The sequence below is a fragment of the Cetorhinus maximus genome, chromosome 5 (genome assembly GCF_964194155.1).
Source record: "Cetorhinus maximus chromosome 5, sCetMax3.hap1.1, whole genome shotgun sequence".
NCBI lineage: Eukaryota > Metazoa > Chordata > Chondrichthyes > Lamniformes > Cetorhinidae > Cetorhinus > Cetorhinus maximus.
In genome coordinates, this window is record NC_135883.1 from 7,020,574 (window position 1) to 7,039,976 (window position 19,403).

The 19,403-nt window shown below is 41.9% G+C and overlaps 1 protein-coding gene across 6 annotated transcripts in view; it reads left to right on the top strand.

Annotated features, from left to right (window-relative positions):
- The window catches only part of dtnba (dystrobrevin, beta a), a 461,468-nt gene that overhangs the window by 42,704 nt on the left and 399,361 nt on the right, over window positions 1-19,403 (top strand). For 2 of the 6 annotated variants that reach the window (XM_078541477.1, XM_078541480.1), the window contains exon 1: window positions 5,583-5,653. The exons of 1 other annotated variant lie outside the window; for it this stretch is intronic. In XM_078541477.1, coding sequence (XP_078397603.1) covers window positions 5,589-5,653 — 65 coding nt within the window. In that variant the 5' untranslated portion in view covers window positions 5,583-5,588. Of the gene's footprint in view, window positions 1-5,578; window positions 5,654-19,403 lie in introns of those variants that run through there. 3 more of the 6 variants (XM_078541476.1, XM_078541482.1, XM_078541478.1) reach the window with 3 other exon arrangements.

The window sequence follows — 19,403 nt, forward strand, 5'->3', positions numbered from 1 at the left end:
GACATGTATGACACATTCTACAAAATGGCACTACGTCTTTATGAAGTTTTGGCCAAGTAAAATGCCTGTTTATCGATGCTTGGGATTTCCGTATTCCATGTCCTGCCATGGGAATCTCGTGTGCTACTTGCAATCTCTCCTTATGATATTTGGGCGGTACTGCTATCTGATGAACAACTGCCCATTCCTCATCTGCAGGCCTGTCAGGGTGTCTCCACTTCCTCATCAGAACTCTTTTTAAGGTAATGGCACTCCGGAACTCCTTCAGACTCAACTTCAGTGTGAGCTGACTGTGCTAACTTGTTTAGCTCTGGATCTGCTTTCTGAGCCTCATCTAAGGAAGACATACCAAACACTTCCTTTGAATTATCCTCATCTGTGAATAAAGTTTCGGCTACTCTAACATCTGCTCGTGGTATTTTGTTGACCTCTGGTGAAGGACTTTGTTTAGCCGTTGCTCTGGTCACCACACACGATGGAAACATACCAAGAACTTGTTCTTGTAACTGCTCTGTCTCTTTAGCCTCCTTTGGACTTTGTGATTATGGGTGAAGCTATAACCTTCACTCCTGCCAAATCATTCCCCAGGAGTAAATCAACTCCATCCATGGGTAATTTCTTAACTTTTGTCTGTGTGCTTCAGGGACCAACTCATATTCAGTCAAAATGGCTATTCTCACCACATCATAATCCCTAGAAAACTCCTCTGACAGTGAAGCTTAAATTTCCTGTCAATTTGTTCTGCATGGGCAATGTCCAGTTTGTCTTTGACCAATACATCTGTTTACCTATCTTCTCAAATGAAATAACGAATGCTTCAACATTTCTTTCTTCAAATTTTGGAAGAGCTTGTACAGATGTAAACATTTCCCCACTGGGTTCCGATCTGGACATAAGTCCTGCCTCACCTTCTGGTCTCTCTCTTTTTTAATGGTCAGCTTTTTAAACTGGTATCCCCTTTCTTTATCCTTCTCTCTTGGCTGGAATTCCGCCTGTTCCCTTTGGAATGCCCTTTCTCTTTCTGCTGCCTCCAGTTCCAGTTCTTTTATTTGCAGCTGAATTTGAGCCCATTCCGATGAATCACCCCTTGAAGAACTCTGTCTCCTGGGTAGTCCTTCCAGTTTTAAATGCTGTGCTATCTCTTCGATTATCTCTGCCTTCCTGGCTTTTGGGACCCCTTGTAAAATTGTCAGGGACGTCTCTTCCACTTGCAGGAACGTTTTAGCAGTTTCAAGTGCCCCCTTATTTTTGACAGTGCAAACTTGGTGTTTGCTTTTAGCTTTTATTACTTACTAAATCTACACCCAAATCGTCATTGTCTTTTGTTCCAAAATATCCCAGACCCGAGCTCCCAACGACTTACTGGGGATAGTGCGCTGTAATATTAAGCCCCACTGTTACCCAAGCCGAGGAAATGTGAAAAGTTTGATTAGACCATCAAATTGCCCCAATTCTACCTACCTGTTTAATTTAGGTTAACAGAATACAAGCACCAGGTTTGTAAACTTAACAAGTAAATAACTGTTTATTAAACAACTTGTCCTTAACCAGTGGCAAAAGAAAGAGATATGAACTGTTAACCTTTAATTCTATAACTTAAACTCTACCCCTTCTTAACCCCTATACACAAACACACACACACACATATACACATATAAGACATACAAAACATGGATTTTAAGGGTGAGATAAAACAGTTCAATAGCACTAATCTGGAGTATGGGATTAGATGGATTGATTTTGACTGATGTCTTCCCAAATTCCTCGCGGTTTGTTGTTAATGACATGAGATGGTCTTCCAGCACTTTCAGTCTGTAATTCACAGGTTGAAAACTTGCTTTTCAATGTCTCTACTGGTGATTTTTCCCTTTTTCTCTTGACAGGGGGCTTTTCAGAGAGAGCATGTTACAGAGATTTGAAGAAAAAGCCAGCTAGCTAGCCTTATAGATTTACTGGAATCTTACACACACAGGAGAGAGAGGTTTTAGGTGTGTTCTCTTTGCAGGCTAGGATCTCTCTGCTCACTGCTATCACACAAAACCTTGGCCACCTTACCAGGAGCCAATTAAAATGTTGTTGCTAGGCAGTTCCCCTTTCTGGCACCATTTTGTCCAACCTGGCACACTCTGTTCCAGGAGATAGCAACACTGTATATTCTACATCCTGTTCCAATGAACATGTCTTTCAACTGCAACCATGGTAGTTTTTAAAGCCACAGTCCCACAGAAATAAAAAGAAAAAGATATGTTCCTTAAAAGAGGGAAACTTGAAGCAGATGCCAGAATGTTTTTGCAATTTGTATAGTATGAGGAGCGGTTCTGAAAACAGGAAATGATGTCCTCGAAGACTTGTGATGATTTTGTAGTAAAGTAAACATTTATTAAAAGAATAAAGGAAAATAAAACACAATTACACTTAAACAAAAGAATGGCTTCACACAGTAAACGGTACTTTAAAATAGCTCCACAAATCTTAACTTAACTACCCTCAGAGCTAACCTTTCCCTTTTCTGTTCAGCAACTATCCTTACAGATCTCAAAATCTATAGAAGTCCAGTAATTTTTCCACACGGTGTTTTTTCCTTGAGGCTGACAGCAACTGGGTCTTCAGGTCTGACCTTGTTCACACTGTCTTCTTGGAGTTCTGCCCAGCTATCCTGCTGTCTTCTGGGAGGTCTAAGCAACTACTCCCTCACATAGGCTTCAGTATTTCCTTAATGCGTTCCTTCCCTTTGATCTATTAGCTCAACCAGTCTCTTCAGAAATGCTTTCTTCCCAGAATTGATTAAACTGTTCTTTAATTTAGCTCTTAGACATGTAAAAACTAACTTACCCTATCTTTGCCTTATTTCCTTACAGCTTTTTACAACCTGCATTTATCCACTTTGAACAACAACAACTCCATTCAAAAACACTCCTGTTATTCCTTTATGTAAAACTCTGATTGAAGTTCCTCTTGGTTCATTAACATATCAGAAAAACTTCCTACTGTTGACTTTGGACCCTTGCCATCACTCTAGCTCTTAATCCACTTACAGTACATAAGAAAATATTGCCAGTTATTGCCAGAAGAAAAAATATTACAATTTCTTGTTTTCTTGATTAGTATGTAATTGATTCCATGACACTATCTCAAAGAGGAGCAGAGGAGTTATCCACAATGTGCTGGCCAATATTATCCCTTAATCAACATCACAAAAAACGGATTGTTTCGTCACTATCACTTTGCTGTTGGAGGGAGTTTGCTGTGCACAAATTGGCTGCTGTGTTTCCTCCATTAAACAGTGACTACACTTGAAAAGAAATCCATTGACTGGAAAGTGCTTTGCGATGTCTGCTGGTTATGACAAGTACCATATAAATGCAAGTCTTTTTTTCACCAGACCAGTGCTTTGTTTGCTAAATAGTTTTTTACACTTTGTTTTCCTTATTATTTCCTCCATGAGATATTCACTGTCGCAGTGAGAACTTCAAGCTCATTTTCATGTTCTTTGAATCCTTTCAATGCAAGTACCCAATAAAATTAGCACTGCTTTGCTGAGTTCAAACTTCCTAGTCTGGACACTGCTACGTCTGATCGGAGGTTGTCAGGTCAGCACATACGCATGGTTCCAGTGAGCTGTGTATGTGGATAAGTGAGCTGTCTTGTCAGCTTGTAGCCTGGGTCAGGCCAAATAGAGAGAAAATAGTAACTAAAGATAAAGGAGTAACTAGAATGGGTGACTAAATGCAAAGAGGCATGTCTTAAGGACAAACTTAAAAAGACAGAGGGAGATTGAAAGTCGGAGAGGTTACAGGAGGAATTTCTCTTTGGGGAAACAGTGGGGAAGTGTTGAAAGAATTATCAGACTCATTATCAACCCGTTGAACGGCTTCAGGAATGCTCCTTCCATGGCCAACAAGTTCTGGAATGGGACTTGAACCTGGAGCTTCTGGCTCAGAGGCCGGGGTGCTACCTACTGAGCAAGAAGATCTCCCTCGGGGCAGGGATCGTTAAAGATGATGCCTACCATCTTCTCATTATTTAACTAAATATTATGGAATAAATTTTCATCTTTAGTAGTCTGATAGTATTCATGTTGCGAGCACTAAAGAGGAAAATCAACCCCATTATTTTATCAAGTATAATATAACGTGTCACGCGTTACTGTGATAATCACTGAATCATCTATTTAATTAGTATGAGCTGAACACTAGAAATTATATGACTTACTTTTCTCTTTTGTATATTTCTTTTGTGTTTGATGTTTTGGGGACATTCTTTTGTGTGGAAATGTGAACCATTGTTCAGTCGGAGCCACTATAAAGTGCAGCTTAGGTGTGCTCTCGAGCTGAGGGCAAACTGCTAATTTTTTGTGGTGGGAGGACACTGAATGTTAAAAATCTTTTGTGCGCATTAGTAGGAGCGTGCTTGTGGGATTTGGCTCTGCTTCAGTGTGAGACAGGTTAGTGTGTGTGTGTGTGTAATTGCCGTGCTGTGGGGTGACTGGAGCTGCTTCACTCTTGTGCTATAGATTTCTTCAACCCTGGAGAGGGGAAAGGTGGAACTCAGCGTGTTGTACAGTGGAACATGTTTCCGATAATGCAATAGCATCAATTTGCCCTACCGACAATCTATCCACAATGGTGCTTGGAATTGAAAATCCTGTTTTTTTTTCGAGACTGTCTTGCTGAATGTGCTGTCAAATGCAGCATTTAGTGGTTACAGACCTCATTTTATAGAATGTCATTTGCTATACCTTCAAACTCAATATAAGCTCAATTGAAAGGAATAGGGTTCAGAGCCATTCACAGTGTTAACCTTTCTTGTGGAACACAGTAGTTGCAAATTGCTTCACCAAAATGCCTACTTTTCAAGAGGTATTAATTCCCGCAATGATAGTTGATCTCCCATGATACATAGGATTAAAATAAGGTTAGGGGCTGGGGGATCATTTTGAGTTGGGTTGTGAACGGGGATGTAGTACATGGTGTTGGGGAAGGCTAAGATTGAGCAGAGTTGTAGGCCATGGAAAGAAAATGAAAGAGAGGGTTGTGGGAGGTAAGAGGGAAAGTAAACCTGGGTTAGAGGCTGATCAGCGGAACAGAGTTCCGGATAAAACAGAGTTAAAGATTTGGAGGGGAAGTGGATAATTGGAGCAGGACTACGGTATAGAAGCGAGGGGAGAAATGGAACCAGATCAAAGGCTGTATGGGGAGGGGAAATGGAACAGGGTTACAGGGCTGTTGGAGTGTGTGGGGGAGGAGGGAGAAATGGCTGTCTGTTAAGAGTCTGAGAGGGACACCAATGCCAACGCCCTGAGCAAGCAGCCAAATCACTGCCAATGCATCAGCACAGTATATCTCGCTAGGGTTGGGGAGGACAATGGAGCAATTGATAGGAGGAAGGGGTGGTGGTGGAGGAGAGGGATGTGGCATACGGAAGAGGGAAGGGAATAAAAGAGGTGGATGGATTGATAGTGGAATGGAATGGAAGGGGATGACAGGGAAAGAATGAGGAACAGGAACAAACAGGAAGGGGGAATAGGAGGAAAGGAGAATGGAGAGCAGGAGAGGAACTTGAAGTGGAGAATGGAGAATGAAAAAGGCATGAAGGGGAGCAGAGAGAGGAGCAATGGGACAGGGAGGAGCAGAGCAAGGAGGATGCAGTGGAAGTAAGATGGGGAGGTGGAGTTCTTCCAGAGGAAATTTTTTTTCGCATCTGTGTATGACAATGTCAATTTTTGTAATATCTATCAAAGACTAGGTGAAAAGAGCGTGTACCAGGAACCTCCTTTGGAGTTCTCCTTATTGGCTGCTGTAACTTTAGAAGGTTGGTACAAACGTCAGGCAAATGGGGTATTGAGATTTTTAGAGTTTCAGTACCTATTACAAATCTATCTTTAATCATGTTCCTAATCAACATAGCCCCGTTCATTTTGATTGCAGCACGAACAGCTAGAAATGACAACACAATTCCCCAAAGATGGAGTAGCTCATGTATTTATAGCACCATTATAAACAATTACAATACATGCATTTGAGTGGATGCCAGTTTAACAGATTCAATGGCAGAGAGCTGGATAATTGACTAATTGTCAGAAGAATGTGAAGTTGGCATTTGCTGGTTAAATATGGTCCCTATTTTCTGTGCTGTATGCTAGGGCTTTACATATGTTATATGTGGGGGTCATTGGGGGGTGGGGGGTCATTGGGGGGTGCAGTAGGAAACTATAAAGGCCTGAGGAAAGCTGAATGGAAGCAGGCTGAACAGTAAAATAATGGAAGAGTGGGAAAGGAGCACAGGCTATGTCCAGGATGGCTGATTAAAGCTGTGGTTACACACCTTCTTGTCCAAGGACCTTTAATATCCCTGCTTGACTTGAGTTCTGGAATCGCAGTTGCACTCCAAGTATTCCTGGGAGTGAGTGTCGTGATGCTGTGATTCCAGTCCCATTCAAAAATCTTACAGGCTGTTTACTACATTACGACAAGACATTCAGGTGATGCCCCTGCACAACCGTAATGGGGCAATTGGGTTTCATGGGAAAGGCTAGGGCATGTTGGCATGGTGTCGGGGTGGTGGAGACTAGGTGAGTGTATAAAACAGTGCTTGTGGGAAGCAGTGACAGCGGCTGAAGGCAAGGGAAATTGAAACTCAAAGTAATCAATTTCTCAAGAAAAAAGTTTCGTATTCATTGCTTCCCATGAAGGCGCATAAATATTTCACAACGGGCACCTGGATTTTTTGTGAAGCAGCAAAGGAATGGCTTTTACTGTTCACCTTGCGTCCAGTTGCCCAGAGACTCCTCTCAGGCTCGTAAGCGGAGAATTCTAGTTTTTGGTTTCCGATCCATGGTGGCATCCTGTCCCAGGGGTACCTGGCGCTGGTGAGTGGGGCATGCAGCGGGGAGGCTGGCTAACCAATAAGATTGGAAAAATCCTCCCTGAGACACGCAGGCTGCGATTGAATCTTCTTTTGTGTATCTTTTACTGCTTTCATTTAAAGGTTTTACTTAAAAACTCAAGCCTCTCACAAAAGCCCAGGGATGGAATTGACATTTTTTTCCCCAGTCCTCTGACACTGCTCAATTTGAATTGCGCAGTCTCGGCATCTGTGACCTACCTCGCTTCCCAGCAGGCAGCAGGGTGGTTGAGTCAGCTGCCGACGAAATACGTTTCCTTCGGCTTCCAGCAATGGCGGAGCTGAAGAAATGAAGAAAAAGAGAAAGTAAAAAGAAGAGTGGAAGTTTAATAAGTTGAGAAAACACAGGGTTGGCGGGGGGAGGGGTGCTGCTAGAAGGAACAGAAAGTGTAATGCATAGGTGAAAATGTTCAGAATTGCACTCTTCAGGCAGGGACCAGAGCTATAATTCTATGCTTTCAAGAATGAGGGTTGAAGAATTGGGGCTACAGTGTTGTAGCTTTTATCTCTGCAGCTTCCTCCTAATAGCATGGGATTACAGCATAACTGCTTCAATGCTGAATAATCAAAACTTGAACTTTGGCCTTGAATTATTCTTCTGCACTAAATGTGCACCATATTCTATTTCTCTCAAATAGTGCGTTTCGTCTTCCTAGAGGGGAGACAGAGTTGAGGACACAGAAACCCTCATTGATTTGAAACAAGAAACTGTGCTAAAATTTTTAAGATTGTATGGCTATGCTTAGGATCTGCAATACGACTTCTGTGATGTCTGAAATGGCACAGGAGTGGTTCTTTACTGACACTGGGGTTGATTTATGTTGTTTTCAAATACTTTAGACTGCTGACTATAATTATGCTTCCAAATGGGCAAGAATGCTCAGGAAGTAAATTTACAATTAGGTTATTAATATTCATTCTTCTAACCTCTGCTCTAAGCTGCTAAACTGATTTTTAAAATTTATCACCGTGGTGCTCGTAACTTTGCTCAGCATTAGGGTTAACGTTGTAAATGTATTGTTAACAAAATCTTGTCCCACCTTTTTGGGTAATTACTATATTTACTAAGCACTATAGTTGATGGGAAATATTTTACTCAGTGGTGTTCCTGATTTTATGAGCTAGGTCAATTATTGTCAAAACTTAAGTTTACCAATTGTTGTAACAGCACATTTATCTGACATAAACTCCATGACTGTAAGACTTGGATGTATGTAATAAAAGTTGAGGGCATGGGTGAAATAAAGTCAGTCGAGTAAGATAATTAGATTATGTACCCGCACTGACATGTCTGCAGGGGAATCCTGTTTAGTTGCATTAGTGCTGGTCGTGAGTAATTTTTCAAGCTAACATGACAACATGGAACAAAATTAGCAAAGTATTAAACCAAAGCTCTCATTTTACAGAAATCATACCCTAAAGATCGGCAAGATGTAATTTAGAGATTTTGTATTATACTGCTCCATTAAAAATGTTTTAGTTGTTTGAAGCTTTGAAGGGCCCATACCTGCTATCTGAATCCCTCGGAAACTAGAATGCTCTGCAGATAAATCAATGATTTATTTTACTGAAGCGATGTTGTAGAACAAATGGATCTATGAGACTGATGGTCTGAAGGGAGTTTTCAACTGACAACCAAAAGTTTAATAAGAGAAGTTTAATTAATTTTATTGCTGCTTAATCTAACTGGATGTTTTTTAAGTATATGGCACTCGTGAAGTGAGATAATTCATTCGTACGAGAATTCATTGTTCAGTATGTCCATGAGGAGAAAGGTTGACAAATGTATCTGAATATGATTCAAATGACGGGAGAATAAGAAGGACGTGGAGGTAGATAAACACAGGCAGTGTCTTGAAATCATTCCTGATATGCGTTTTGCCACAGTGATTAACTGTAATAGACACTTGAATAAAATGATTCAATTTAATGCAGAAAATGGTAGAAATACTAAGAGAAAATACATCCTTTGGTTCATCAGGACTTATTCTAATACAAGGTCAAAGATGGGAGAAAGTGAAGGAGTTTTTTTTCAGGAAGGAGGAGGTGAAGGTGCAGAATCCAGGTTGTTGGAGTAACTGCACTGGTAATAGGGGCTTAGGTGGGGGACCGGGTGGTGGAGGGGCTGAAGGGGAAAGAAATGTCCAGGGAGTAGGAGAGAGATGGGTCAAAGTGGGAAGCAGCATCAGCGAAATTTTTCGGAACGAAGTGAAAGCAGGAATCCATACTAAAACCAGCAATGAAATGGAGGAACAGGTCAGGGAGGAGGCCCAAGATAAACTGGAATGTAGCATGTGCCATATATATCCTATAAAAATATAATGACAGCTGGATTGCTTGTGGATTCATTGTGATACTGGAGGCTGTGCATGAAATAAAGAGAATCTGTCCAGAGTGAAACTAGTTTGGTGTTCAAGAGTGAAGTCTAAGGATAAAGCATCATCCTCGTGACCGTTTGAGGTATAAAGGGGATTGTACGGCCGTCTTAATGAGGGGTTAATGGGGCAAAAGAAACTGAAATTGTCAAAGCAATACCAAGAATCGGAATTATTGGAGATGCAGGCGAATAGAATCTGGATGAGGGAGAGAGATTAAAGTTAAGATCAGAGGAAACTAATTTGTTTGGAGATGAGAAAACTGAGATAAGGGATCTTCCAGCTCGGGCAGGCCTGTTTGTAAATCTTGAGAAGATGGCGGGTAGAGAACTACCCAAGCGATTAGGTCTTGGCCATCCGGGAAATTATATTTTGATGTTGGGTTGTGGGATCAGAGACGAGAAAGAAATTGGAAGAGGAGTCAATAGTTGTGTTGCTCAGGTACAGATCATTGCAGCACAGCCCTGTGTATGTCAGCTGACTTCAAAATGATGTTAGGATTGCAACAAATAAAACAGAGATAGAAGTAAAGAGTGTACAGAAATTCAAACAGCTAGTATTGCCATAGTGGTTCTCAACAGAAAGATTGAGAAATGCAATGAGTCCAGAAGAAGAGGATCCAGGGATGTTGTCGATGGGAGAATTGGTTGAATCTGCGAGGGGACCGAAAACAAAGTGATAAAGTTGGCAGACAAAGAGCTTAGTATAAAATAAAACGTTGAGCTCTATATATTTGCAAATTTTTCTTTATGGAGGTGTTGGCATTGAAGCTAATAATTCTGCTGAGACCAGATTCTTCAGGGCCAGAGGGGGGAAGATTGGAAATTATGTTAAACCTTTTTTTTGAAAAGAAGTTCTCCAGAGAGGAGCCAGTGGGAGGCAAAAATGGAATGTGAAGAAAGTGAAGGGGAGGAGAGATCAAAGGATTGTCAGGCACCCAGTAATTGGTTGAGCTTTCCATGTGATGTAAAGGACATTTTTTTTTCCATTCAAATAATGGTGAAGCAAAAAAAAAAGACTAGCATTTATGTAGCAATCTCAAGATATCCTGAAGTGTTTTGAAGCAAATGAAGTACTCTTGAAATGTAGTCATTGTCGTACTGACTGAAACACAGAAGCCAACTTGTGCATAGCAACCTCCCACATACATGAATGATATAAATGACAGATCTTCAGTTTTAGGTGCTTGTTGGGGGCTAAATGTTGGCAACAACATTGGGAGAGTTTTCCTATTCTTTGAATAATAATGTGGTATCTTTTGCATCCACCTGAGGAGCAGAGGCAACTCCAACAGTGCAGCATTCTCTCAGTACTGTACAGAAGTGCAAATTTTCAGTTCCTTGAAGTGGAGCTTAAACCTCCCTGTCGCTTGCCATTTTAACACTCCACTCTGTTCTCTTGCCCACATGTCTGTCCTTGGCTTGCTGCATTGTTCCAGTGAAACCCAACGCAAACTGGAGGAACAGCACCTCATCTTCCGACTAGGCACTTTACAGCCTTCCGGACTGAATATTGAATTCAACAGCTTTAGATCTTGAACTTCCTCCTCCATCCCCACCCCCTTTCCGTTTCTTCCCCCTCCCTTTTGTTTTTTCCAATAATTTATATAGATTTTTCTTTTCCCACCGATTTCCGTTATTTTTAAATCTATACCTGTAATGCCCTGTTAGTCTTTCCACCCCACCCCCACTAGAGCTGTACCTTGAGTGTCCTGCCATCCATTCTTAATTAGCACATTCGTTTAGATAATATCACCACCTTCAACACCTCTATGTTCTTTTGTCTGTGACATCTTTTGATTATCTGCTCCTATCACTGCTTGCTTGTCCCTACAACCACCAACCCCCCCAACTTCTCTCCCCCCACCCCCCCACCTTAAACCAGCTTATATTTCACCCCTCTCCTAATATTATTCAGTTCTGTTGAAGGGTCATGAGGACTCGAAACGTCGACTCTTTTCTTCTCCGCCGATGCTGCCAGACCTGCTGAGTTTTTCCAGGTAATTCTGTTTTTGTCTTAAACCTCCCGCCTTCTGATTTGGAAGCAAGAATGACATCACTGAGTTAATACTGACATTTAAACAGAGGATGCTATGGAACTGCAGAGTAACCAAGGTAGCAATAGTATAGATTGAACTGAAGCTGGTAGTGAGAGGAATTTAGATCATTTGTATCAAGAAGCATGGCAAAGAGGGGTACAATTAATGAATTGGGAAAAAGCGAATAGAGGATTATGATTATCAAATGTAGACCTGAGAGGAAGAGTTTCAGTCAGAATCAGTATAGTGTGAATTGGAGCTGAAAGCAAATGTTGAGAAATATTATCTGTCAGAATGGACTTTGACATACACAGAGTTGCAAAGAAGAAGGTGCAGTAATAACTGATGATGAATACAATGAAGGAGATGAATGGAAATCGTAAATGGAGCCGGCATTTTACAAAGCCCGGAAGAGAAGCGTCAGGGAATTAAACATTAGAAATGGAAAAAAAAAAGCAAAAGCTGGATACCTGAAATGAAAATAGAAAATGTCAGAAACCTTGCACGCCTATTAGCATCTGAACATTACCATCATTTTCTGTTTAATTCAGGTTTTCAGCATTTGCGAGAAAAGGTTAATGTTTCAGATGGTAAGCTGCTTGTCAGAATAGTGCTGATGCTGTTTCAAGTTAACGCTTTCCCAAACGTCTTTCCCAGATGACTGTCTTGTTTGTATTGGAATTTTAAGTAATAAGGACAGATACAAATCAAGATAACCGAATTCTGTGTTGAACACAATAGCTTCTGAGCTGCTAGGAATGACTGAAATGTCATGTTAAGAAAGGCGATTGATCTCGGATGAGGAATACAGAATGTGATATTTCATCTTTACAGAACAGAAGCAGGCCATTTTGCTCACCAGTTCTATTCTGGTGTTTGCTCTCCACACAAACCTCTGCCCATCATTCTGCAGATAACCCCATCAACATATCCTTCTATTCCTTTCTCCTTCATGTATTTACCTGGCTTTCCTATAAATGCATCTACGAATTTGCCGTAGCTACCCACTAAAGTAGCAATTTCCACATTCTAACCAATCTCTGGATAAAGAAGTTTCTCCTGAATTCCCTCTTGAACTTGTTGATGACGATTTTAAATTTATGGCCTCTAGTCCTGATCATCTTGTAATTGAAAACATCTTCTCTACACCCACCCTATCAAACCCTATATCAGGTATCTAAAAGGATTGCAGTGGGTTAACGAGCATTTAATGAATAATGACATGAGTTCAACAAAGAAGCAGATGACAGAAAAGAACATGAAAAAATTAGGATAAATGTCAAAAACAACATTAGGAAGGCAAAGGAAAACTATGAAATTCAGTGATCAAGGAATATAAACAGTAAAGCATTCTACAAACACAGATAACATTTACTTCTCTTACCTGTTCAGGCTTGTTTCTCGCTAGAGTGCTCCTTCTTTTGTTCAGCTTTAAACTTACTGGGTAAGAAAGGAGTCCTGCACACAATGGCCAGAATTTAGTCAGGGCACCAGGGGCCTCTGTGATGGACATGGAAGCTGGGAGTAACCCCACACTGGCTGTTTGTGGGACTCTTGGCTGCATTTTTGCCCCATATGGCAAATAGTTAATTGTTGTCAAGCTCCTGTCCAATTAAATGATGAGAGCCCCCACCCTTCCAAGAGCTGCCAGTGGTGATGGGAAGAGGCTCTTAATTGGTAACCAAAGTGGCTCAATTAGCCTGTGGGCCACCCACCACCTTTTCTGCTGCTGGTAAAATGCCATCATGGGGGGAGGGGAGAAGGTGAAGGGCACTTCACCCCTGCCTTCCCTCACCATCCTACAGGCCCCCTGCCTCCCAGCCTGTCCCTAGAGAGGACTTCAGACTTATTTTCTCCAGATTTCTACCCCACTCTGTGCACCCACCACACTTGCCCATCCCCATGCCCCTCAACTTACAAATTTAAAGTTCAAATGACAGCCCGATATGTCCTTTCTGATAGGATACTGGTTCATGTGGAGCCTGTCCCAGCTGGACATCTCCTTCCTGAACCAGTCTTTCAGCTGCGCTTTCAACTTCCTGATCTCTCCTCTCCCTGAGCTTGTAGTTCATGTGGTAAGCTTGAGATTAATGTCCATGAGGTTTTTAATTCAGTGCCTAACTTCTAACATTCCCTAAGTAAGCCCTCTTCACTTTTCTCCCTTATGTTATTGGTCCCAACATGGACCATGACAATGGGGCCTTCCCCCTCCCTTTCCAATTTCCTCACCAGTTTTTTGTTTTCTTTATTCTTTTCATGAGATGTCGGGTCACTGGAAAGGTCAGCATTTGTTGCCCAACGCCAATTGCTCATGAAATGAACATTTCAGAGGGCAGTTAAAATTCAACCACATTGCTGTGGGTCTGGAGTCACATGTAGGCCAGACCAGGTATTAAGGATGGCAGATTTCCTCTCCTTAAGGACAGTTGTGAACCAGATGGGCTTTTACAGCAAACGATGATAGTTGACATGGCTACCATTACTGAAACTAGCTTTCAATTCCAAATTTATTTATAATTAATATTAATTTAAATTCCACCAGATGCTTTTGTGGGATTTGAACTCATGTCCCAGAGCATTAGCCTGGGCTTTCACATGTCCCAGAGCATTAGCCTGGGCTTTCACATGTCCCAGAGCATTAGCCTGGGCTTTCACATGTCCCAGAGCATTAGCCTGGGCTTTCACATGTCCCAGAGCATTAGCCTGGGCTTTCACATGTCCCAGAGCATTAGCCTGGGCTTTCACAGCTTCAGCTAATATCACCACCGTCAACACCCCTTTGTCCTTTTGTCTATGACATCTTTGGTAATCTCTTCTTTGCCTCCACCTATCACTGGCCCTCTATCCAGCTCCACCTGTCCCACCCCCCATCAACCAGCTTATATTCCACCTCATTTCTATATTTCTTAGTTCTGATGAAGAGTCATACGGACTCGAAACGTTAACTGTATTTCTCTCCGCAGATGCTGTCAGACCTGCTGAGTTTTTCCAGCTATTTTTGTTTTCCTTTCAATTACTAGTCTGTTGGCATTACCGCTGTGCTATCATCTCCCACTTGATCTGAGCTGTCCTTATCTTTGCACCAGTTAGGCAAAACACCCCACTGGACACGTGGTCACAGCTGCAGAGGGCACTATCTCTCTTCCTGATTATCAGGCTCCCGATGACTGCAATCTTTCTATTCTGCTGTTTTCCTTTCTCCACCCCCAAGGCCATCACCCACTTCCTCCCACCCCTCACCCCGCTGCCTCCTACTTAATGGTGCCATGGTTAGTATTCTGTCACCTGAGCCGCAGCCTGGTTTCTTAATTCACAGATAGCAAGCAGAGTATACATCTTGGGCAGAACCAGTTTTTGTGGGACCTCTTTCTATACCTCCCTTACTCCTGCACACTGGCTTGTGACTCCATTTGTGAGAAAATTATGCAAAAAACATAATTCATATATATTATATATGATATATATATATATATTCATAAGTCAAAAAAACATAAAAAACAAACTTATTCCTCTCCCTGTTTAAAATTTGGGAAGGTATGCCTGGGTTTTGCTTGATTTGTCTTTCCAGCGAGGATAAACTCTACAAAACGCTTGCTAAACATCGTAATGATTTGGGCACAATTTGTGTTTGAAGAGTCATTCATGGCCTGTAAAAAGTATCCGGCTTGATGAACCGATTGGTCTTGTTTTACAAATGAAACCAGACAAAGGAGTAGATGCGAAACTATCAAGAGAGCAAGTAGGGATGACCAAAGGTTAGCCCCACTGTAATGCAGTTTGCTTCAATATTCAGAGGCTTAAAGATTACATTTGCAGTAGCACCTTTTTCGTAGAATAAAATAGAGCTATACCACAAATTTAATCTTTAAGCTATTAACTTGAATTAGTAACAAAAACAGAAAATGCTGGAAAAACTCAACAGGCCTGACAACATCTGTGGAGAGAGAAACAGAGTTAACGTTTCGAGTCCGTATGACCCTATGGTGAAATGCCAACTCTGAAAAAAATTTTTGTGGGACCAATCAGCCTCAAACCCTGAAAAAATTCAGGGGTAGGATGGAGTGAATGGCCTCCCTCTGTGCTGTAATTTTCCTTGATTGTTGAAGTGGCTACAAACACAGGGATACTTACTGATGCGAGCTGTTAAGTATTTGGTTAATGTTGTCAAATCTGAAGGACGGCCAGCGGGGATTAATAAATATTGTGTGCTCGAGTAAAGGAAAGCACTCCTGTAGATTTGCAGTATATCTGCTTTTGCCTGAATAGAGTGTTAATACAGTACTTAATGTGCAGAGTACATGAACTCTGGCTGTTTGCCCTGCTGTACTGTCAGAGAAATGACTGTGTTCAGCCCACGAAAAGTTGATGTATGCCCCAGTGTTGGACTGGTTTGATTTAGTGAGTTTCTCTAAAATCTAATGTAGCAAGTAATTCATCTTGTAAGTGATTTGCTTCCTAGTTAATATATGCTTCTCGGGGAGAATGGATTTTTCTCTTTAAATTTGGTGTTTTAGTAAGACCAGTTAAATAGCATATTTTTAAACATTATTTTTTGTTCAAAGGAATTCAGTGTTCATTTGTACTGTTGTGAGTCTTGAACTTGTGACCAGGCATTCACTGTGGCCGCACAGGGACCTGGCCAAATCACCCATGCATCTCAGTCTTTATTGTGTGTGCGATGCTCTGGAATTTTTCACTCCTCTGCACTTGGCGTTGGTGCTTTGCTCTTCAGTTGCTGATTGCAAAAATCGGTAGAGTGTTGCTGTAGTACGATTTGAAAATGTTCTTTCCAACTGTCCTTATTAATTCCAGAAGTCGTAATTTATTGGAGCATAGTGGCTCTTGTCAAAAGGAAAAGAACAGGGAATGTTGGGAATTCAAAACAAAAATAAGTCTGGCAGCACCTGTGAAAGTTCAGTTGACTTTTTCAGGTGTGTACACTTCACCAGTGCTGGAAATAGCTCTTGTTCCATAACTTTCAATGCAGTTTAATTTACTTTTGAACTGTTATTACTAACTTTGGAACCTATCTTTCATTCTGCGACTTGACTAGGTCAGCAGAAATGCCGTGCGTGCTGTACAGGTTTCTGTCCTCTGCAGGTCAAAGGTTATCAGTAGGACTTCTGGGTTGGAGTTATTATTGTGGTCACACTCTCAGCTCAATGCAGGAGCTTTATCGGGTGTGTCGCTTGCTGTTTTCCTTGTCGGTAAGTCGAATGAGACTGAAACATTGTTAGTCGACACACATCTGTAGTGCAGAAGGAAGATGTGTCACCCCAGATATACATTCTCAAAACAATTAGTTCCTAGCTCTTTATAAATAATATAACAATATAACATCCCTCTTTCTTTTAAAAAAAAATATAATGGCTCTATATCAATACAATTGTTCCAATTGTTAATTTTTTTTCTACACTAAAGAAGATTAACAATTGACTTTTAAAAATAAACTAGACACCTTACCAGACTTTTATAGCTTGTTTTTATTTCCCCTCAGTAAATCATTATTCACGGTATGGCTTAAGTGATAGGATGTCATGCCCTATCTTGTAGATTTGGCATTTCCCTTTCTCACTGATGAGTTGGCACGGTGCACAGGCGATGTTGCTGCTGGCATTGTAGGAGTTCTGCTTGATGTTGCCAATGTTGTGTTACTTGCTGGTGACATTGTTGATGCTGTACCACTTGTTGGTGATGCTGGTATTGTTGTCTCACTGGTTAGTGATGTTGTCAGTGTTGTTGATGTTTTTTCTTGCTTTTGTGACAACCGAGATAGGGCATCTGTTAGCACTGTTCCTCTTCCTGGCTTGTATTTCAGAGGGAAATCATAACTCTGAAGCCTCAAGAGTAACCTCTGCATTCTTGCTGGTGCTTTACGCAGATTTTTCTTGTAGAGCTGCTCTGCTGGACGATGATCCACTATGAACTTTCTCCCAAAGAGATATGCATGGAACTTTTCACATCCACACATGACTGCCAAAAGCTCTCTTTCCATCTTGATGTATAAGGTCTCAGCTGAGGTCAGAGCTATGGATGCGAATGTATCCAAAGATTTACCTCTTGTATTGGGGTTTACCCTCTTGTACTCGGGATGCTCCAGTCCTTTTGTAAAAGCATCTATATGCAGTGTGACAGGTTTCTTTCTGTCATAGTATGACAGACTTGCCGCTTGCAACTTGTTTGAGTTTCTTGAATCTCCTCTCGTGTGACTCTGACCACAGGCACTCAGCATCGTCTTTCATCAGCTCTTGTCGGGTTTGTTCTGTGTTCTGACATGTGAGGTATGAAAGAACTCATGGACTGGATCAAGCCAAGGAAACTTCTCAGCTCTTTCTTGTCTCTTGGAGCTTCTATCTCAGAGATGGTTGTGACTTTTTCAGGACTGTCAACGGCGAAGATTTCTAATCAAACTTCACATTCCAGTGGCCGTTTCTGCTATCAGTCTTTGCTGAAAATCTTTGCCCTGCCAGTGCTGGTGTGATTTTTTTTCCAGTTTTGGAATAGGGGAGTGATTCCTCTTTATTGCTTGATTAAGATCTTTGGGATCCAGACAAACGTTAAGCTGCCCATTTGGCCTCACGATGGAATTTACCCCATCTGAAGGCTTGGTGACTCTGGTGATCACCTTTTCTTCCATCTCTTGGAGTTCCCTTCCTTACAGTTCTGTTGGTACTTCACATGGGCGATGAATCACTGGCTTCATCGCGACATTGACAGTGATGTGATACTCAAAATCATCGAAATGTCCACCGTCTCATCAAAACACTGGGTACATTTGTACCAGATTCAGATTTGTGCCAGATTTGTACCTGGTGCAATGAAGAGTGCAGTAGGGCATGTCAAGAGCAGCCCCAGGTATACTTAAAAATAAGGTGTCAATTTGCTAAAGCTACAACACAGGGCTATTTGTGTGCCAAACAGCAGAAGCAGCATGCGATTGGCAGAGCTAAATAATCCCACAATCAACGAATCAGATCTAAGCTCTGCAGACCTGCCACATCCAATCGTGGATGTTTTTTAAAATTCATTCACGATATGTGGGCTTTGCTGGATGGGCCAGTATTTATTGCCCATCCCTAATTGCCCCTTGAGAAGGTGGTGGTGAGCTGCCTCCTTGAACCGCTGCAGTCCATGTGGTGTAGGCACACCCACAGTGCTGTTAGGAATGGAGTTCCAGGATTTTTGACCCAGCGACTGTGAAGGAAAGGTGATATATTTCCAAGTCAGGATGGTAAGTGACTTGGAGGGGAACTGCTGTAACTATGTTGGTGGTGGAAGGTGTGAATGCTTGTTGATGTGGTGCCAATCAAATGGGCTGCTTCGTCCTAGACAGTGTCAAGCTTCAGTGATGGTAATGCCATTGAACATCAAGGGGTGATGGCTAGATTCTCTCTTGTTGGAGATGGTCATTGCCTGGCACTTGTGTGGCGTGAATGTTACTTGCCACTTGTCAGCCCAAGCCTGGATATTGTCCAGAACTTGCTGCATTTGGACATGGACTGCTTGACTTGGACAATATCCAGGCTTGGGCTTAGTGGTGGACAATTAAGCAACTAACTGGAGGAAGAGGCTCAAAAAATACCCCCATCTTCAATGATGGGAGAGCCCAGCACATCAGTACAATAGATGAGCCTGAAGCATTTGCATTCAGTTTAGCCAGAAGTGCCTCGTGGATGATCCTTCTCGGCCTCCCCCTGAAGTTCCCAGCATCACATGCCAGTCATCAACCAATCGAATTTCGCTCCACGTGATATCAAGAAATGGCTGAAGGCACTGGATGCTGCAAAGGGAATGGGTCCTGAAAACATTCCAGCAATAGTACTGAATATTGAGTGTGGAATAACCTGCTCACTGACGCCCAGTTTGGGTTCCGCCAGGGCCATTCAGCTCCTGACCCCATATTACAGCCTTGGTCCAAACATGGACAAAAGGGCCGAACTCCGGAGGTGAGGTGAGAGTGACTGTCCTTGACATCAAAGCAACATCTGACTGAGTGTGGTATCAAGGAGCCCTAGCAAACCTGGAATCGATGGGAATCAGGGGGAAATCTCGTCATTGGTTGGAGTCATACCTAGCACAAAGGAAGA